This window comes from Chrysemys picta, chromosome 2, assembly GCF_011386835.1.
Source record: "Chrysemys picta bellii isolate R12L10 chromosome 2, ASM1138683v2, whole genome shotgun sequence".
Taxonomy (NCBI): Eukaryota; Metazoa; Chordata; order Testudines; family Emydidae; genus Chrysemys; species Chrysemys picta.
In genome coordinates, this window is record NC_088792.1 from 259,349,089 (window position 1) to 259,371,672 (window position 22,584).

Below are 22,584 nucleotides of genomic sequence, written 5' to 3' on the forward strand. Positions count from 1 at the left end.
CTCCCAGTGTATCCTGAGATTTTTTTTAAGTCTCTCTGTGATGCATCAGGATTGGCTAAGGATGGAGATGGGACCTAGGATGGGGAGGGCCAAAGCTCTAAGGTGGCACCAAGCAGATGCTTGGTTCGCTGGGATTCTTGCTCACATGATGAAGGCCTAACTGATTGCCATATGTGGGTTCGGGAAGCAATTCTACCCCAGGGTAGATTGGCGGTCACCTTAGGGAGGGGTTTTGACTTCCTCTGGAGCCTGGAGTGCAGGTCACTTGCCAGGATTATCAGAGTATATCTCACTTAACCCCTGCTATGTGGGGTCTTGTGCACTTGTGCACCTTGTTCCTTCCTATTTTCTGCCTGTGGCACATAATATGTCTAGTCTCCTGTGGGCTGTAATACTTTGGCCTAATTTCAGCAGTGGGTGGTCTTGATGGCCCATGAAACACAGGTTAGGCTAGATGACCTGGTGGTACCTTATGGCCTTGAACTCTATGACCAAGATGTCTACAGACCAGCAGCTAGATAAAAATAGCCAAGGTGTAAAAGATGAACATTATCAGTCTCCTTGCTGCCAAGGTTAATTATTTAAAAGAAAATTACACAATCATTACTAAGACGAGCCTTCATTTTAAATGTGAAAAACTGAAAAATAATACAAAATGTGAATGTGAGGCTACTTGGCCTGTCACCTTGAACTTAAAAAGAGTCACCAGACTCTGAAGACCACTTATTAAAAATGTACCTTGCCATGAACACATTACACCTGTACTCTATGCCCTGCACTAGATGCCTGCTGGTTTCTGGTAGACTTTAAGATGCTGGTTGTGAGCTAAAAAGCTTGAAATTGCCTGGGGCCTACTTACCCAAAATACTACCTCTTTTCCTGGGCCATATAACCACAGCTGAGGTCGGCAATGGTACTCAAGCTGAAACCCCTCATTAGAAAAGGGAGCTTTCTCTGACCGTTGAGCTCCCCTCTGAAATAGCCCAAGTCTGTTGACATTTAAGGCACATCTCTTCTCCCCGATATTTTGTCAAGTATTCTTAAATCTCTTGTTCACATATTTATAAACATTTAGTTATGAAGAATGATGCATTGACCTCAACGCTCTTGTGATTAGATAACCTTTTTAACTTCTACGCTGATCTTCTGTCAAGGCACAAACATTACCTATACTTTCTGTTCTAGTATTTCTAAAATTAATCCAACATTCTCTTATCAACAGAATTAATGCACTAATCAATCAAAATTTAATTAGAGTAACTCATGAACAAAACAGAGATCTAATGGAAATGAGATGGCAAAACCTTGAGTAACATTTGTTAGAAAGAGACAGGCCACTGAGCAGTTCATTCCATACCTAAAGCATTGAAAGTTGCAATGTGCTCCCACATATTGTCCGGTTGGTCAGAGCGTGGCTGCCAGAGAAGAGCATCAATATCATGCCGTAAACAGAAGCAAGGCATTTCTTTGGGATCCACCACTGCTGAGAAGAGATACTGGTTGCTTCCAAGATTTACCTAAAAAAGAAATTAAATAAATCTTGAAGATGAATTCAAAAATTGCAAAGTACTCACAATATAAAGAGCAGCAATTTTTCTGTCATATATACAGTTAAGAGACTTGGTATAATTTTAGGACCTGGGAATGTTTTCTTGCAATATTGTGTTACTGAAACTTTTTTTTTGCAATGTTGTAGTAGCCATGTTGGGCCCAGAATATGGGAGACACAAGGTGGGTGAAGTAATATAATTTAATAGACCAACTTCTGTTGGTGGAAGAGAAGCTTACAAGCTTTGCAGAGCTCTACAGCTTGATGGTCTCTAGAATAGGAGTTCTCCAGCTGGGTGTTGAGGCACCCAGGATGGGGTCACAAAAAGGTTTCAGCCATTTAATTGTATTGACTCAGTTTGATCATAATTACTAGGTTTCGGACCACAGCCCTAATTATCAGGACAAATTCTATTCACTTTCCACATGTGAGTGATTCCCATTGACTGCTGTAAGATGGCTTATATGAGAAAAGCTAGTAGGATTCACTCCAGTATCCTATCTAAACACAATAACACACAATTAAATGTCACATATCACTTTAATTTACTATGAAACAGTCTTCTTGGATAATTAACAATAATACGCTTATGTAGCACTGTAACTACCAAATCCTCAAGAAGGAGGTTAGTATTATATAAAAAAGGGAAATTGATTAAGTGACATGGCCAAGGCCACTGAAGGATTAGCAGTCAGGAGTTCCTTGTTCCCAGTTTGATGCTCAGATCACACCTATATTTTCTAGAGGAATAAATGTACTTGAGATCTCCTTTACACCTGAAAATGTTCTCACATTCAAAGAGTATAGCAGTTGCTGCTAAATTAAGATACTCTGAATTATTTTAATTTGAAGTAGGTGATGGGGATATGAGATTGCTACACCTGGTTTCAGATCATGCTACAAGTTTATTAGTATTATTACTCCTCTAAGTAGGTTCTGTATGATATTGAATCTTGTAGATCAGTACTTTGGTAAGGGCAGACCCCCCAGTACTTGGATTTTTATATTGATTGTTAATTATTTGTATTGTGGTAGTACCTAGAGACCACAGCCCCATTATGTTGGGCACTGTACAAAAATATAATAGAGATGGTCCATTCCCCCAAAAAACCTTACATTCTAAGGATAATATGAAAGACAGCACATAGATAGAGCAGATGGAGAACTGAGACACAGAGAGTTTAAATTATCTGCCCAAGGTTATGCAGGGAGTCTGTAGTAGAGCTGGGAACTGAACCCAAATCTTGTAAGTCAAGCCTCAGCTATAATAGTGTGAGATAATCCTTTTGCAAAGTCAAGCCTCAGCTACAAAGCATCTAGAGTTACTGATGCAGGAAGTGAAACCGGATATTATAGGGATAAATGAAACATGGTGGAATAGTAGTCATGACTGGAGTACGTGCTGTTTAGGAAAGACAGAAATAAAGGCAAAGGTGGTGGAGTAGCATTGTCTATCAATGATGAGGTAGACTGTAAAGAAATAAGAAAGGATGGAATTGATAAGACAGTCTGTCAGAGCAAAAATCACATTGGGGAAGAAAGCTACTAGAGCCTCACCTGAGACAGTGCTTGGGGTGTGCTATAGACCACCGGGATCTGATCTGGATAGAAACCTCTAATGTTTTTAATGAAGTAAATACTAATGGGAATTGTGTGATCATGGGAGACTAACTTCCCAGATATAGACTGGAGGACAAGTGCTAGTAATAATCATAGGGCTCAGATTTTCCTAGATGCAATAGCTGATGGATTCCTTCACCAAGTAGTTGCTGAACCAGCAAGAGGGGATGCCATTTTAGATTTGGTTTTGGTGAGTAGTGAGGACATCATAGAAGAAATGGTTATAGGGGACAACTTTGGTTTGAGCGATCATGAGCTAATTCAATTTAAACTAAATGGAAGGATAAACAAAAATAGATCTGTGACTAGGGTTTTTGATTTCAAAAGGGCAAACTTTAAAAAAATTAAGGAAATTAGTTAGGGAAGTGGATTGGACTGAAGAAATTGTGGATCTAAAGGTGGAGGAGGCCTGGAATTACTTCAAGTCAAAGTTGCAGAAACTGCAATCCCAATAAAGGGAAAAAAATTCAAAGGCAGGAGTTGACCAAGCTGGATGAGCAAGCATCTCAGAGAGGTGATTAAGAAAAAGCAGAAAGCCTACAAGGAGTGGAAGATGCGAGTGATCAGCAAGGAAGGCTACCTTATTGAGATCAGAACATGTAGGGATAAAGTGAGAAGGGCCAAAAGCCGTGTAGAGTTGGACCTTGCAAAGGGAATTAAAACCAATAGTAAAAGGTTCTATAGCCATATAAATAAGAGGAAAACAAAGGAAGAAGAAGTGGGACCGCTAAACATTGAGGATGGAGTGGAGGTTGGATAATCTAGGCATGGCCCAATATCTAAACAAATACTTTGCCTCAGTCTTTAATGAGGCTAATGAGGAGCTTAGGGATAATGGTAGGATGACAATGGGAATGAGGACATGGAGGTAGATATTACCACATCCGAGGTAGAAGCCAAATTCGAACAGCTTAATGGGACTAAATCAGGGGGCCTAGATAATCTTCATCCAATAATATTAAAGGAACTGGCACATGAAATTGAAAGCCCATTAGCAAGAAGTTTTAATGAATCTGTAAACTCAGGGGTTGTATGGGAAAATTGCGAACATAGTTCTTATCTTTAAGAAAGGGAAAAAAAGTGATCAATATGAAAACTGAAAGGTTGATAAGGAACTGGTTAAAGGGGAGACTACAATAGGTCGTACTGAAAAGGTGAACTGTCAGGCTGGAGGGAGGTTACTAATGCTGTTCCTCAGAGATCGGTTTTGGGACCAATCTTATTTAATATTTTTATTACTTACCTTGGCACAAAAAGTGGGAATGTGCTAATAAAGTTTGTGGATGACACAAAGCTAGGAAGTATTGCCAATACAGAGAAGGACTGGGATATCATACAGGAAGATCTGGATGACCTTGTAAACTGGAGTAATAGGATGAAATTTAGTAATGAAAAGTGCAAGGTCATGCATTTAGGGATTAACAAGAATTACTGTTATAAACTGGGGACGCATCAGTTGGAAGTAACAGGAAGGAGGATGACCTCGGAGTATTGGTTGATCACAGGATGACTATGAGCCACCAATATGATATGGCCGTGAAAAAAGCTAATGCGGTTTTGGGATGCATCAGGCGAGGTATTTCCAGTAGAGATAAGGAGGTGTTAGTACCGTTATACAAGGCACTGGTGAGACCTCATCTGGAATACTGTGTGCAGTTCTGGTCTCCCATGTTTAAGAAGGAATGGAAAACCTGTCTTATGAAAGGAGACTCAAAGGGCTCGGCTTGTTTAAAAAAAAAAAAAAGAAGGCTGAGGGGAGATACGATTGCTCTCTATAAATATATCAGAGGGATAAATACCAGGGAGGGAGCGGAATTATTTAAGCTCACTACCAATGTGGACACCAGAACAAATGGATATAAACTGGCCATCAGGAAGTTTAGACTTGAAATTAGACAAAGGTTTCTAACCACCAGAGGAGTGAGGTTCTGGAACAGCCTTCCAAGGGCAGCAGTGGGGGCAAAAGACATATCTGGCTTCAAGACTAAGCTTGATAAGTTTATGGAGGGGATGGTATAATGGGATAGCCTAATTTTGGCAATTAATTGGTCTTTGACTATTAGCGGTAAATATGCCCAATGGCCTGCGATGGGATGTTAGATGGGGTGGGATCTGAGTTACTACAGAGAATTCTTTCCTGGGTGTCTGGATGGTGAGTCTTGCCAACATGCTCAGGGTTTAGCTGATCGCCATATTTGGGATCAGGAAGGAATTTTCCTCCAGGGCAGATTGGCAGAGGCCCTGGGGTTTTTTTGCCTTCCTCTGCAGCGTGGGGCACAGGTCACTTGCTTGAAGATTCTCTGCATCTTGAAATCTTTAAACCATGATTTGAGGACTTCAATGGCTCAGACACAGGTTTGATACAGGAGTGGGTGGGTGAGATTCTGTGGCCTGCGTTGTACAGGAGGTCAGACTAGATGATCATAATGGTCCCTTCTGACCTTAAAGTCTATGATTCCTTGGACAGCAGCTCCTCCTCCTCTACAGCAGCTTCCATAAGCATCCAGGCTCTTCAGATGTATTAGCAGTTGTAAAAGATGTGAAGTAACCCCAGCAGTCAATAGGGGCTTACTGCAACAAGGAGAACAGCAAGGACAGATTTCCTAGCCATCAACAGGCAAAGAGCTGCCAGTATGGCTGGAGTCAAGAGCATCAATCAGGAACTTTATGGAGAGTGGGCAGTGAGATGTAAGAAATTATATTTTGACTAAGGGCTGAAAATGTGCTCAACATGGGCAAGATGGAAAGTCCAAATAGTCTATGCGCCAAAAAAGTTTACAATCTAGCAGACGGAAGGGTGCCAAGTAGTAAAGCAGAAACAAGCAGACCAGTCGGAGTGGACACTGAGGAGCACAGCAGAGTGTCACAGAGAGATGTGTGTAAGAAGTGGGGACTGAAATGAAGGGAAGAAAATGGCAGAGAGGTTTTTGGGAAAAGAAATTAATTAGATTTTTCAGGTTTTACTAACTGTAAACTTCAATTCACGTAATCAGAGATGTGGTTTGATATTAACATTACCTATACATGTACAGATTAACCTAGCACTATAACTGTATCTTTGCAATTTCTAGGGCCCCTATCCCCATGTTATCTTAGAGCTACAATTGCCAGAGATATTGTGGGATCACAAATGAGATCAAGATCCATGAAATGCTTTCTCAGGAAGCGGCCCACACTCTGAAAGTGTTTTTTAACCACTGCTTTTTAGTACAAACACAGTCGGTCTCCACAGCCCTAAGATCAGAGGATTTCTGTGATAATACAGATGCACTCCACACCTACCTGGCTTTCTATGACAACTCTGGCTGGCTCACTAGAAAAGCAACTTTCGCTCTCCTGGCATTGACACCGCCTCATCAATTATTGGGAGTGGACTACATCCACCCTGATTGAATTGGCCCTGTCTTTTTTCCAGAAGTAATTGTAGTATTTTGAAAGACGTGATCAGCGACGTTTAAGATTGTTTAGACATATTATTGTATTTCAGTATTGCAAATGGCACGATGTAACAAGCATATATTTTGCATGGAATTGACATTTCTATGAACAGATCATTTGGATGCATGGTGTATACTGCAACCAGCTACTTTGCAAAAGGATTATCTCACACTATTATCCAAAAGAAGCAGAAACAACCAAACAGAGAGAAGAACTATGCAAGTTTGAAGCCATCATGGGTTTGCAACAGCAGGAACCAGACGAATCTAGGACAGAGGCCCCTGCCTCTTCCCTCACACAACCCTGTTTGACTGGCTTTCCTCCCAAAAATCTATGCAAGACATCTCACATAACATTCAACCATGCAGGCCACACCTAGCATAGTCCTGTAGTCCAGATTGAATATTGTATGTTCAGTTAGGAACAAGTGGCCTGCATTTGTGGCTCATGGATATCAGAGGCCATATGGTCCCCCTGCTGGATATGAGAGAGAGAGAGAGAGAGAGAGAGAGAGAGAGAGAGAGAGGGAAGGTTGGGAGGAGCCACCAAGTGGGAGCAGGTACAAAAAGTGAAGAGGGGTGGGGTTGAGTGCTGCCACGGTTTACCCATTCTGCAAATCAGCCAGCACCCCCCAAAACAATCCCCAGCCAAGTCCCAGCTTCCACTCAGCCCTCAGCCACTCTATCTAGCTACCTTCCAGGTCCATGAACTCTACCCCCAACCATGCTCATCTCTCCCCAGCTCCCCCCTGAACACCCTCACAAACCCAACTGTCTCAAACTTTCACCTTCCTTATCCCCAGACCTCTGCCCACCCTGCTCTCCCAATTGCTGAACCTGTTCTCATCTTTCCCAGTGGACAATCCTAGTCATCCCAAATTTTCACTTCCACACTACCAGAAACCCAGCTGCCCTGGCTTTCCCACTCCAGAGAGCCCCTATCCAGTACCCATCTATGTCCCAGACACCTTTCAGCATCTATTCACTTGCCAAGTTTTCTGCAGCTCCTTGTCCTATTCCCATCACTGCTTGGGGCAGGATGTGTTGACCTTAAGCTGAAGTGTATGGTTAGATACAAATTACTTGGCTAACACACGTGTTATCGTGCAACATTTGACTTTGTTTCTCCAGAGGAGGGGAAGTGAAGCAGTGGGGGAAGAGACATGAATCTTAGTTGGACATTGTGTCTTTGCACACGTACGAAGAGCAAGGTAGGGCCACTCAGAAAGACCAGAAACTGCCAGTACAGGAAGTTACCAGTAGTTTACCAGACATGCCCAGTAGCTCTTCTGAGGCGGTATGGCAAATTTTCATTGTGGGAAACCTACCGGTCATACCTTAATCACCCTCTGAAAGCTGAGCCAGATAGCAAAGGGAAAAAGGTTAAAAATAGCTCTTTAGACTTGAGCTGCTGATTGATTCAGGACCAACAATTATGTTTGCTGTGAGGGATGGGTCCCAATAACTGTACCTATTCAGGGTGCAGATTTGTGTTTCGCCAGTACTTGAGAAGACCAGACAGCTGCTAACCCAAGGTCTGGAATGCTGCTAGCTATGGAAATCGGCAGACTGCTTGTTTGCTGACAGCGTTCTGAAGTGTTTGAAAGGACTGAGATGCTGCCATTTCTCAAGCTCTGATGAGTCCGGGTCACACACTACATACTATGGTCCCAGAGTGAAGACTGAGAAATCATCTCTGAGAGAAAATCAGAGGGGAAGTGTGTTTTGAGGTGTGTGCTAAAGTATAGAAAATATCATATTGAAACCTTATATTTGAGTATATGTAACAGAAACAAAGGTGGAGCAGTCTGTATTAGGAACACCAGTAGATTTATTGTCCAATAGCTTTTCCTCAAAGTTATTCATAGTATTAAAAGTATTATTATTAAAATGTGTTCTGTGTACATTAAATGTGTTACTACAAAAGTCTATAGTACTATTTGAAATTGACCGGGAGGTATTAACACTTATTTATCAAGGATTTACTTACAATAGCCCTGAGGATTAACTGTGCATAATAGTTTTCAAAAAGTCCTGAAAAGTCAGAACTGTGCTTCAGCAAGAAGTTAACTTGAGATACAGGAAGAAAGGGAATGTAACAGTTATGTAGAATATTGCCCGATCATCCCCCGATCCTATAACATTTACAAATACACAAATTATTCTGTGAGCTAATTTACATATGTTGGAATTATTATTTATGCACGGTTTTACCACAACACTAATTTAACTGTAAATTCCATTATTAAATCCAAAAGCTGAATGGTATTTGTACAATTTCTCTAAACATGCCTAACAAACCTAATAAATAAGCAATTTTCTACATCCAGATAGAAACAAAACATTTATAAGCATTTGATCAAGATACTTACAAATGGGCTAAACCCAGAGGTGTTTAGACCCATATTGGTTGGCTCCAAGTTGACCAGGCAGGTATTAGCAATGAACCCTATAAGAGATTACCTTTTTATATACCCTTTAACACACAAGTGATGTCATTGCCATTTACTGACATCAGCTAAAAATAATTTGAGACCGTTCATCCTTATTTCCAGTCTTAATCCAGATAAAATTTTCAATCTCCTCTCTCCAAGGCCTTTCCTCTTTATCTCTTCCCCTCCTTCTTGCCGACCAACAGTTTTTTCATTGCAACTGGGTTCACATAGGCCCTAATTTTTGAGACAGCACTGGTATGTGAGGTGGGAAGGTCCATATAGACTCAATCTAAGACAATTTTTTTCGTCTTACGTAAAACCATCTGCAGTCACCCCTGTCGGTCAGAGGCCTTCATTTTAGAAACTTTCCTTTATTTCATGTGTTATTCTTGTGAACCAGACAGCCTCCCTATTTTATTCCTTCTGGCCTTACAACTCGTTACGTTCAAGGGCTTTCTTTTATTTGCTAGTTAGGGCCTTTCTTTCAAAACACATTCTTTTAACCACACTTTAATTTTAATTCTATAATTTTATATTTATTATACAATATATTTGCAAATAATTTGCACAAAATTTGGCAGCTGTGACCTCTCCTTCATGGTGGGGGAAGAGAGGAAGTGACAGGAACCACACAGGTTCCTGGAGCCCCTGCTGGGAAACCTTTTCGTATCTTCATCAATCCAAAAAATTTCCTTTTTCTTCCTTCACTCCACACTAATCAATTATTTTCAAAGTACCCAGGTCACATAGTGTGTCCAAAGCCCATCAATGCCAGTCCTGTTCTGACGCAGCTACTCCCTCCACAGCAAATAGCCCTGCCTTTCGTGGCAAAACCAATCCCTGTTGACTTGGGAATGAGACAAACTGAAGTTTCCGGTCCTGATCTGTGATAACATACTGGGTTGCCACTGGCCTAGCCCTGGCTATTGCTGTTCATAAAACTGAAGGAGCATGGAAGAGTTAGTAACTTTTACCTCCTAACTTTTAAAGCAAGCTATCAGTATAATTCCTTATAGGGAAGTTGAACAATTCCATTTGAGTTAGATATGACAAGTGTTATTTTTAAACATACAAATTATAGGCCTAAATTAGAGTACATTCAGTGGAGGCTAATGGCTAGCACTCTAAATGATGACACTGTGCATGGATGTTTTAGAAGAAAAATCTCAGAAAAAACTGAAGTTACAATAAAAATCCTCCTACTGAACAGATTTAATTCATGGTATGTACACTTAGATATAATTCAAGATGGGGAATGTCCTTAAATATTTTTTCTTCTTAATTTTACCCAACAGCAACACGTTGAATAACATTCTGAGGCTATGTCTGCACTAGGAGTACAGGAATACTGGGATAGTATAGCAGCAAAGTGCTCCTAGTGTGGAAGCAGCTTTACCAGCAAAGCTATGCTTTGCAGAGTTGTAGTAAAATCACTCTCCAGCCCCCCCAAGTAAAACAAGCTATACCAGTAAAATATCAATTTTGCTGGTATAATTGTGTCTACAGTAGAGGCTTCTGAAGGCAAAACTATGTCAATTAGGAATCAGAGCTCATCACGGTCCTGACCAGCATAGCTGTACTGACAGAAATCAGTGGTGCAGACATAACTTGAGCTAATGTTTCACAAAAGTTCTACCTCTCTTATGAGCACAAAGATATACAAAGCTTAATATTTTATACCATCATCTAGTTAAAGGTGAACAACAACTATTATTCACATCTCTGTAAAGGAATTCTGATACTCCCCTGAATCATTTCTACAAGGAGGATTTTCACAGACTTCAGAATCAGAGGTGTCAAGTGATTTCAGCCATATAACTTGAGCAAAGTGTGCAGAAATGAATTAACACAACAAAGTACATGGTGGAAAGTTAGAATTAACACACAAATACACTGTTTCCCCTAACAAAGAAAAATTGTCTAGACATGACATTTCATATATTTCTCCCCTGACCCATAGCAGCCTTACCTCATTTTTCTTTATATCACTGAGATGCATTATAAAACATGAAGACATCTGTTTCTGGACTACCAGGCTGGAATACTCTAACAATAAGGAATTATAAACTCAACTATTAAAAGGAAAATATTTTAAAAAGTGTTTGGTGTTTTAAAATTTAAAAAAAGATGGTTTAAGTGATTTGTAAGCTTCGAGATATATAAAGCAATTAAATTTGAGTAGGATGGATTAGATGCAAAGACGAAACATTTAGGACATCTTTCAAAAAGGCTGAATACTATGACTAGAGATTATTGCTTTTATAATAGATAAAAATGAATTAAAAATGGATATGTATTTATTTTCTTTCCCATCAAAAGGGTTTGGAAATGGTGCAGTTCATTAGCATTCCTGTTGATTAGACTTTCAAAGTGCAAGGCAGCACAGTTTTGTAGATGGGGCACAGGACTGGGAGTCAGGAGACCTGAGTTCTAATCCCTGCTCAATCACTAACCTGCCATGTGACCTGTGGCAAGTCACTTCACCTCTGTGTCTCTGCTGTTTCCCCTCCCACCTTTTGTCTTGTATATGCTCTTCAAGGCAGTGACTGTCACCACATCTGTGCAGTTTCTACACTATGGGGCTCCAGATGAGCCTCTGAGAACTATTACAATACAGTCACATACACCGTGACAATTTGGTGGATAGCTCCAAAGGACAACTAATGAGATGTGGAAACTCTTACTCCGAGGCCAATTATTCAGACTTTGTTTTGGTTAATGGAAGGAGATGGGGCAAAAAGAGGAAGAAAACAACAGGAGGAGATTAATTATGTAAGACACTACATAAGGAAAAAAATGTACTGTTAAAGGTAGTGATCAAGATTACACATTGAATTAAATGTGTCCTTTTCTAAAACTGTAGTGTGTGTGTGCGCTAAATTGAAGGGTTACTGATTTAAAAACATCCATAATTCAAGTCAGGTCAGTAATGACCATAAGTCATCTCTATCTGTCAGCTACATGGTGCTATCACTAAATTGCCTCATGGACAGGTGCTGAAATCACAAAACCATCACCACAATAGGTACGAATACTTGTTAATGGTGTCAGTAAAGACATTATCTATTGGATGATCAGGGAGGCAAAATTTCCCTCTGACTACTATAGTTGGTCCCTGCTGTCAAGGGCTAATGTTTATTAAGAGCCACTTTAGGGAACCTTTCACTGCCTATGCGCTTGTTGAGTTCTGTGGCTGAACAGGTTATCTTGTTTTTTTCAGATTTGAATCTGGCATTTTCTAAAGCATTAAAATTTGCTTAAGAGGAAAAGATTCAGTACTCATACAAAAACTACAGCTGTTTGCATTCAGTTTAATTAAAGTTTGCCTAAACTGCACTATTTTCCAAAACACTTAGAATGGCCTGGGGTTCGTGGCCATGAAATATGAGAGAGGAATTTATTTATTTATTTAAGATTCTGAGCTTGTTGTGACTGATGTAATCAAACCACTTCAAGTGGAAATGAAAATCTCATCTTTGGAAATCTACAACTGCATAGTATGTAAAAGAAATGATGTTCTACACCATTTGGTGAAAACACTATCGAGTACAAATCTCTTCAGATCTGGAAAAACAGACAAAGGCCATTCAAACTGGGATCAAATCAAGATTTACAACATAATTAAGAAATAAGTTTAATATCTACTCAGACTTCTCTGAGCAAGGAAAAAAAAATCAGGAGTCCTGACTCCTAGTCTTCTGCTCTACTAGACTGCACTCTGTCCCAAAGAAATATCATCCTACTGGTGCTGAGAGCTTTAACCATATAGTTGCACAATCCTCTGGTGCATATAGGGATGCACAGGCTCAGAGGGGGGGGAAAGAGAGAGAGGTTTTCTTCCAAGAATAAACCAAAAAAAAAAAAAAGTCTATGATTCACAACTATAAAACTCAAAAGGAACATTGACTCAATAAATTCTTACTTCTCAAATCTTGTGTCCAGATTGGAAGTTAGTCAAATAAATATATAAATACATTTAAGAAATTCCGATTTTGAAACAAGAGGGATGTTATTTTTTAAAATTAAATCCTTCTCAGTCGATGCCTCTATGCTGGCAGAAAGGAAAGCTTTGTGACTCATGTGGGGCAGATGAGCACACATGGGTATAAAAAAAAGTCAAAACTGAGTGCTGTTGTTCCCACTTTGCTCTCTTCTTAACACAGTAGCTGGAAACATTAAGAATCGTCGCTGATGAATCTGAACGGTAAATGGGTCTGAAATAAACCTATTTGCTGGGATAAAACACTTTGTTGCTGTTAAACATCATTCTAGCTCAAAAAGCTAAGATCCAAACAAAACTAACTCATTTCCTTTCAAAGCATGCAACCTACCTAAAGAATGCCCCTTCCGACTATACAGAAGAGAGCAGGGTGTTGTTCTCCCAGTGTTTGGCCTTCCATATGTGTAACTGCCTTTTAAACAGTCCCATTTTTCTTCTACATTTTATTAATTAGAACTGTCAAGATTTCCTAGCATGGGCAGCTCCAACCTCTTCCTGGGGCAGAGGGGGTGAGGTAGGCTAGAGAGAAAACTGGGGGGGGGGCAGGAGGGGAGTCTGCACTACGCATCTTGTGGGCACACTTAAAAAAAATGCACTTAAAAGTGTGTTTTTATCTACGTTATCCTCAAAAGGAGAATAAAATATAGACAGATCAGTTTTAAACTTCATCTATGGCAGGTCACTGGTGCAACATTTATTCACAGAAAATCAATAGAAAAAAAAGCTAAGCCAATAACCAACCAACCAATAAATGCAGAGTTCTGGAAAAAATTACTGTTAAATAATATTAATAGCTAACGACTTTAAATCAGATAAAAGTACTATATTATGTTTTTAAATTAGCCATTTGCACATGGCAAAGTTGGGGATGTGAACTGGGAAGGGAGGAAACAGGGGCATTTCAGATTTTGGTGTGTGTGTGTGGTTGTGGTGGTGGGGGATGGGGAAGGGGGACGGGACGGGACAACTTTAATCATGATTCCAGGGGCTACTTAGGCACCTGAAAACTCTAGGTTTTTTTGCAGGCCCCAAGGCATTTAGAGATTCTAGGTCATAACCAACACCTTTAACTCCACCTAGAAGCCAACGGGCAGCCAGAACATGGAGCATCGGTAACATATGCCTCCACTGAGAAGCGCAGGTTAATGAATGGGCTGTCACATACTGCACCATTGTTAAAACTCAGTTGAAATAGCTATCTTCAGATGACAATGTTACTTTCCATGAAGGCTGGTTCTTAATGAAGTTTTAATGATCTTCTAATTTTAAGATTAAAATTTTAACACTGACCAAAAGCTACTCATTAAAATATTATTATTGTCAGCACCTAATAAAGAGTAAGATAGATGGCCCAGCAGTCAAGTGAACATTTTGACTGTGTAGCTGATTTATTAAAAAAGGAGAAGTAGGATTAGGAGTTAGTTTTAGGTAATTTAGAACAGGGGACGACAACCTTTCAGAAGTGGTGTGCCAAGTCTTCATTTATTCACTCTAATTTAAGGTTTCGAGTGCAGTAATACATTTTAACATTTTTAGAAGATGTCTTTTTAGAAGTCTATAATATATAACTAAACTATTGTTGCATGTAAAATAAATAAGGTTTTTAAAATGTTTAAGAAGCTTCATTTAAAATTAAATTAAAATGCAGAGCCCCCTGGACTGGTGGCTAGGACCCGGGCAGTGTGAGTGCCACTGAAAATCAGCTTGCGTGCCATAGGTTGCCTACCCCTGTTCTAGAATCTGAACATTATCATGAAAATTCACATTTCAGGTCAGTTTAATAACACTGCTGTAACCATTTTTCGCATGGCTCTTGCAAAGCAAGCAGAAAAAAACCCAAATGTCTTTAAGTTCATTTAATCAAATTTTACAGCTAATTAAAATAAAGCCACCATGTCAGTTATTAAAAGAATTATGAGAGTTCTGTCTATAATTACATTAATTAATTAGAATCATGTTATCCCTTTTGATTTACATGATAGTATCCACCTATATGAGATAAAAGATCAGCTGTCCTTTCTTTAGTCTGAAAAAGAGAGACAGTCAAAGAAAACGATGTGTCAATAACTGCTATTAGCTTCTTGATTCCAGGGATGCACTTTTTCTCTCAAATGAAAAGAAAGAATCTTGATAATGCCTGACATCAATTATTGGAGGCTTGTAAAGAGAACACCCTTCCCCCTCCCCACCAGTATCCTCTATTGCAGTCATTTTCTTTCACATAAAGGTTTGACTGCTTAATCAATGGTTAAGTTTTCCTGCCCCAGATATAATAATCCTCATAACTAGTCCTTACTTGGAAAACAGCTAGATCTTAAAATCATGATACAAGAACTGTTATGGATAAAAGTTAACTTGCAAGTAGGGATAGGGAGAGAGTGAATGAAAAAAATATATGTAATGCTCAATGTTTCTGATATCAAAAGCCAACCCAAAGAAGTTCACATTGGACACTATCATGCATATATACTCTGTAGGCTAAAATAATTTGCATTGCTGCTCATTCCATAACATTTTAACTAATTTATACTAGTTTTATCACCAATAAAAAGAATCAACTGAAACGTAGATGTGTAACTAAGCTACAAAGAATATAAGTGAAGATACACAGTTCATGAACAGAATTTGTTTTAGAATTTTTCTAGACAGTAAGAGGCTGCTTACTAACTGTTCTTGCCCTGAGGCTTTCCTTAGCCACAAATCTGAGAGTCAACTTCATTTAGATTAAAAGGGCAGGGACGTGTGTGTCTCTCTCTCTCTCTCACGGCTGGCCAGACACACACACAGTATCCCCTATTACAAGACAATAAGTGCATAATGTTTTCACCCCTTAGGTCATAGAGAGCTGAGATACTACCACCTGAAATAAAAACCCCTTTCCATCAGGTGAAATGACTCTATGGCCTTCTTTACCAAAAGGGCTTTTGGATTACCTACAGCATCCCCTCCTGAGAAAAGGCTATCTGGACAACAAATTCAGAGGGCTTTTTGAAAATGAAACCTCATAGCCCCACCATGTAATGATCAGGTCCCAAGTGTACAAAGTGAACAGGGACAATCAGAGGCTAGAGACTCTAAGAGATCCTAGTAGGCTATAGAAAGTGACTAGCTGGTGAGCTATGCATTCCAGAAGCCTTTAGAATCAGCTTGCTTGTTGAAAGTAGTCTTGCATTCTGCCACAGGAGATAGAGGTGGATAATCAGCTCTCAGTCAGCCTTCAGAGAAAGCCATAACTTTCCCCTTTTGGGGGAAGCCCAAGGGACAGGATATATACCCAAGAGAATACAGGATAAGCTTTGATTCCTTAGCAGAAAACAAAGAGGTTCCACCTGATCTTTAAAATCATCTCTGGCCTCATGCAGGTCCTCATGCTTTTTTTGGATTTTCTAGTGGAATCCAGAGGCCTGCAGCAAGGTGGATCTGAGGATGTCCATTTCACCCTGACAAGAATTCCTTTTACCAGGTTACCTGTCTCAATAGATATCTGAAGCTGATAATGAGCCAATTCTACAAGTATTTTTGGTTCACTTTATTGTCTCGATAAGTTTCCTAACATAAAAACTGTAAACCAAATGTCAGACCTTCTCTTCTGGCCAACTTAATAACCTACACAACTTTCCTTCAATTCCCAAAGAATATTTTTCAAAAATTATAGGATTAGAAACTTAAACATCATCACTATATGAGTGTCCTGTCCAAATTTCAGCAAACAAAATATAAGTTGCTGAAGTAATCAGTCATTTAACAATGTTTTTGTAAAGGATCACAGATGCTCATCCACAATTGATCATGACACAAATGAGAATGAAACAAAACACAGATAGATTTTAAAGCAGGAGACCACAACTTCTTATATTTTTAACGTTAATGAGGGAGACACCAACTCTCCATTTGTCCAAAAAAATTCCAAGCATTTACTTGCGTCCAATGTGATGTTAAAGGGCTTCCATGTCAAATATCTAGCATTCAGAGTTGGCCCCCTTCAGCCTATTCCCCTAGGATTCAGCCAGCCTCTGAATTCTCTTGCATTCCTCACAAGACAAAATGACGGTACACTCAAAGATACCTCAGTCTGTGAAGAACTAAAGACTCTCCTCATTCCTCCAGACGAGCAAGGTCAACAAGCCAACTTTTGGGTCTCTTATGCAGATTCATAGAAACGTAGGGCTGGAAAGGAGCTTGAGTGGTCATCTAGACCAGACCCCCATGCTAAAGCAGTACCAAGTAAACCTACACTATCCCTGACAGTGTTTGTCCAACCTGTTCTTAAAAATCTCAATGACAGGAATTACATAACCTCCCTTGCTAACCCATTCCAGGGTTTACCTACTCTGATAGTTAGAAAGTTTTCCTAACATCTAACCTAAATCTCCCTTGCTGCAGATTAGGACCGTTACTACTTGTCCTACATTTAGTGCTCTGGGCAGGGGGAAAGAAAGGAGGGGTTGAGAGTAGCCTGAGCCTATCCCTCCCCTTCTTCTCAGGATCAAAGGGTTGTCTGTCACCTGTAGATCTGATACAACTCCCCCCCCCCCCACGGGATTTAATAAAGTATTTTAAAAACAAATCAATTTGCATGGAGCCTGTTCTTTCCTAGTAGCTAGCTGGAAATTATTTGATCTTTGAGTGAAAAGAGGAGTTCTCTCATCTCATAAGCATCTCTTTGCTTGTTATATGTACAGTCTCTGTAATGATCTTCCCCACAATGATTGCAGTTAATAAATTAGCCTCTTGGGTTGGACACAAACAAGATGCTTTATTACTCTCACATACAGTACTTTGGAGAAAGTGCTTTGTTGATTAGTCATGGAAGATTATTTTTCAGCAAACAGCAACCCATTCTTATAAAACCATAAAAAGATTTGTGAAGTACTGGAACAATTTTCTACTAGTTCTGAAAATATTCAACTAGTATGAAAGATGTTTTCATGCACTGTTTGATCTTCAGGGACATAGCACTTAGCATCCACTCCTTTGATACACAAGACTTCTCCCTTTCAGAATCTATTTTCATATATGGTAGAGTTTATAAGTGAAATGAGTTTGGTAGTCTTAAATCTAATCCACGGGGCGTCTTTTCTCACATTAGAGCACCATATAATGCAATGTTGTAAACCATGCATCACATCTGCTTGCTAATACTTCCAACAATAGCAAGTGCTACCGAAACATCACTTTAATAAGAATGAACAAATTAATTCACTATCACTTTTTATAAGAGACTATTTGCAAATGACTGAACTTGCCTAATACTGGTGCAAAGACACCAGAAGACCAGCATAACTACTAGTCAAGCAAGTATCCAAGACAAAAGTGGAGCATAACACAGACTGCTAAACAGGCAGTATATGTTGCCTCTGAATACTGGACAGATTTCATTTTTGGTTTTGAATATTGACATTTGTTCTATCTACAGTTTGCAAAGATAAACTAAGCTCCTCTGAATCCCATCTACTCAACTCCCGCAATTAAGCAGATGTAACTGGGAGAGCCCATGGGAAGGGAAAAAATGACTGTTAGCAAAACTTTGTGAAGCAGGAAAAAACAGAAAATGTACACTTTCCTTTTACATAGAAGATATCATTTAGGCTGATGGAACTCACAAGACCTCACAACTATTCTCTCTGCACATGCTCAGTTCAGTAAGAAGCATCATCTGTGCAGATTCCGCAATTATATAAGGATGCACAATGAATCACAACTGTGCCCTATGATTCGCCAAGTTCCTTAAGTGCAGGGATTTTTTTCCTCCATTATTTTCCCCACAAATCTTTCCCCGAGCTAAGGATCAGGGTGCCCTCCAGTGTCCTAACTGGTACCAAAGCCTGGAGACTTAAGCAAGTCTCAACTTGCTACTTTCTCAGAGGCATTGAGGACATGGCACTGGTAGATCTTCTCCATATTGGTGACTCTGGGTTCATGAGAGAGAATGAGATCCTCTGAAGAAAGGAACTGGGAAGGAGGTAGAGGGCTCTGATAGCCTTACATGAAGTTTGGGATGATTCCGATTGGCGAGATGGAGGCTGTTGAGGTATCGAGGTAATTGTGGTGTCATCTCTTTTCAGAGGTATGGTTAGATGCTGCTACCATCGCACTGATAGACCTGGGTCTCTTGCAGTGCTGCAAGGTGTCAGACGGTGCTGCCTCAGTAGTTACTCTGGTGATAGCTATGTCCAAATGAGGTTTTCCCTCTGTACCAAGGCTTCAGTACCGCACTCAGTCAGAGCTTATACAATACCCTTGGAGGAACAAGATGTCTCCTGAGAATGGGTCTTATGGGGCTATCTATCTCTTTTCTTCATTTCCTTGTTTGAAGAGATAGGTTTCCTTGTCTAGAACTGCAAATGAAGCAGCAACAAGGACCGAGATGGCCTATGACCAATGTTCCGGGGGATAGGGACTTCTCCAGAGCTAGGGCTGAAAGATCCAAGAAGTGGAGGGAAAGGAGCCCCTCTCCCCTCTTCTACTAACACGCCAGTGTTAAATAAAATAAATAGGTATCAAATGAATGCAGAAAAAAATACTAAAATAAATAATATGGTAAAGAATTCACAAAATGAAGGCAGGAAGCTGCATACAGCAGAACTCTTTCTTGAGCCACAGGCAGTTGAGAAAGAACAGTGCGGTGGCAGGCTCATGCCTCCCCATAACCTCTCATTCAGAGCATGAGGCATTGCTCTCCTACAGTCACTACATTGTAGTCTCTGGTTGCAATTGCATGCACACATCCTATAGTGGAGCACCGACAGGAACATATACTAGAAGAACTTAGATTTCCAAAATAGCATGGTTGTAATAAGGATCATCAATTAAAACCTGCGCTGGGGAGAGATTTTTGCAGAAGTGTACTGCTACAGCATATATATTTGTGCAAATATGCAGCTATTACTGAGGTTTTTCATTACAGAAAGTATTTACAAGATTTCAATGAAGCTACACCAATTTATACCAGCTGAATGTATGGTGTGGTTTTTAAGACGTCTCACCACAGAAAACAAATCAAGATTTTTTTAGTATAGAAGTATGAAGGGGAGATACTTGGGTAAGCATAATTGGATTTCATATTTCACTTACCACATGAGTGATTTTCAAGGTGTTACCATCAAATCTGCATAAGCTTGTGCTGTCTTCAAGAAAAATATCACATTCCTCCAATTCCTGTGCATTACAAGGAGGGTTTTCTTTGTCAGGGTTTGGATTCTGAAACCAGAAAACAATTAAATGCACTGAAAATCTGGAATACCTGATACACAATATTATACTAAACTATATATTCATAATGAAGCTTTACAGATCAACAGCAATGATTTATATAACAATTTACAGTTCTGCAGCTTCTTTCATACTCAATGATCCAAAAGCATTTCATGCATTTACTTATCTACCAGAAAAGCAGCCACTTCTGAAGTGGAAGGTAGTAGTTAACTGGTATGCAACACAATGTGCAACAGGGTTAGAAGGGGAACTTTTTGTTGAGGAATATCTGGACAATTCCCTTCTCTTAGGGAAAGTGCCATGCAATCTTTAATGTTCATGCATATCAAATAAAACTTACATTTAAAAGGTCTCTTCCAAAAAACTCAAAGTAAACTTCATGGTAATCATTTTAGCTACTGTACCCAGTACCTTCTCTGGAATAAAGGGCTGGGAACCATGCTGGAATGAGAACTAGGGTTTCAGTTTGTCCAGGGCCAAATTTAAGTCAATGGATTTACATCGGGGATGAGTATGGTTCCAATCTAGGTATTTCAAACTAAAGTCATCCCTTCAGCTAATGGTTGTTACTTGCCATAGCACAGCTATACTCCTAGATTCACAGGTGTATGTTAATTTTGCATTCATTGGGGTTGAAGTTGTAGAGCCTTTTCATTTGCATAGGATACTGACAAAAGAATACTCACAAAAGGAGTGTTTCTATTTTGACTTTGTTCACTTGTGGGTGGCCCTTTGGATTGTCTTTACCTTTTAGTAATTGTCATGCTTCTCCCATACTTATTACATTGACTGCATAGTAAAGTGTCATCACAGCGAGATAGGTATTTTTACCTTCAGTTTTAAACCTAGCAGAAATGCCAGAAAGTGATGGGATGACTCACTATGTAGTAGCTCCTGTTTATCTTCCAAATACAAACCTCCTCTCAGCACTTCTAGTAATCACTTAAAATTGACATAAGATTTATAGCTCTCTTATCCTTCGGATAATGGAAAAGGATACACACTTGGCCTTTGGCTGATATTTCTCAAGGCAAAAATTGAGAGCACAGTATGTAGTGGATATGTGCTACGGGAGATGCACTCAAGAAAGCAGATAACCAGTCCTTTAAAAAAAAATCACTTTAATAAACTAGACTTCCTAAAGCACTAGAATGTCGTTCTTGCTTTCTAGTTAGGCATTTATAAAGTACTCAATCTACAACTGTAAGGAACGGTCGTACACTGAAAGGGGATTTATTACTGTTGATAAGCTACAGTATTTTCCATCTCTAATTTCTAGGAATCAGAAGAGAGAGACTTTGGTCACATGTATTAGTCTGAAATCACAGCTAGTCATAATACAGACAATTTTTACAAATATCTGGATGGAGGAAACAGTGGGCAGCCTGACTTGGGAAGTGCAGGGGGGAAGGGGCGGTTATGAGGAAAGGTTTCTTCTGAGGGAAGTTGAGCTTCTTAGTGGAGAAGAGACTTAGTTCAAATTCACTTTCTAACTGAAGCCTTCAAAATTACAAGGTGTGAGCACGTGTGTTTTTTGAAGTTTGACCAAAGTGAATTTGTTTGCGCTTTGTATTTATTGCCTCCATAGATTGGAATTTTTGATCCTGAACAACAGAAAAGCAGTTTATGCTAGAAATTTCAATCTTGCCATGTTTAGCAGCCATCATAAGGAAGGAAACAATCCAAAGCACAAGTTAACTGGTTGAGCTGTTTTAGAGTTCTTCAGTTTCACACATGCCTGTTAGAACCTTTCCATTCAAGTTTTTGGATGATTTATGTTAAGTTTTTTGATACCTCTATTAAAGCTACTTCCTTTCGGGATGCGTTGGTGAAAGGTGCATTGCAAGTAAACAGCACCTTTCTCCCCTTTCTCTCTTCATAATTAGTACCTGCTTTGCTTAGGAGATGAAGAGCTCACAGCCAAGGTGCGGTGCAGAATTAAAGTAGCTGATATTTTATCCTGAAAGACAGTTACATCTAGTTCTCAAGTATCTGCTCCAGGACATTAATTTTTGAGAATCTTTCTTAAAATTATTATGCTTGCATATGGATCCCACCAGCATAATATTGTTCAAATTGAGAGACGAGAGAAAATATTTGCTCAGAGTTTATGGGTCTATTTCATGAGTGGATTGGGTGAGGTTCTGTGGCCTGCAATCTGCAGGAGGTCAGACTAGATGATCATGATGATCCTTTCTGGCCTTAAAGTCTTATAGGCAGTTCAGTGGTACATAGTGTGACCACAGATCTATTGTTGGCTCAAAACGTGTGACAGAAATATCATCTGCTATAAATAACAAAGTTTCTTTTCTTCATTTCATAGAGAAA

General features: G+C 39.6%; 1 protein-coding gene across 1 annotated transcript in view; it reads right to left on the reverse strand.

Moving 5' to 3' along the window:
* Window positions 1-22,584, reverse strand: part of NUDCD1 (NudC domain containing 1) — a 119,099-nt gene that overhangs the window by 4,290 nt on the left and 92,225 nt on the right. The window contains exons 8-9 of the mRNA XM_005287275.5: window positions 20,116-20,241; window positions 1,358-1,517 (exon numbers count right to left, since the gene is read on the reverse strand). Coding sequence (XP_005287332.1) covers window positions 1,358-1,517; window positions 20,116-20,241 — 286 coding nt within the window. The remainder of the gene's footprint in view (window positions 1-1,357; window positions 1,518-20,115; window positions 20,242-22,584) is intronic.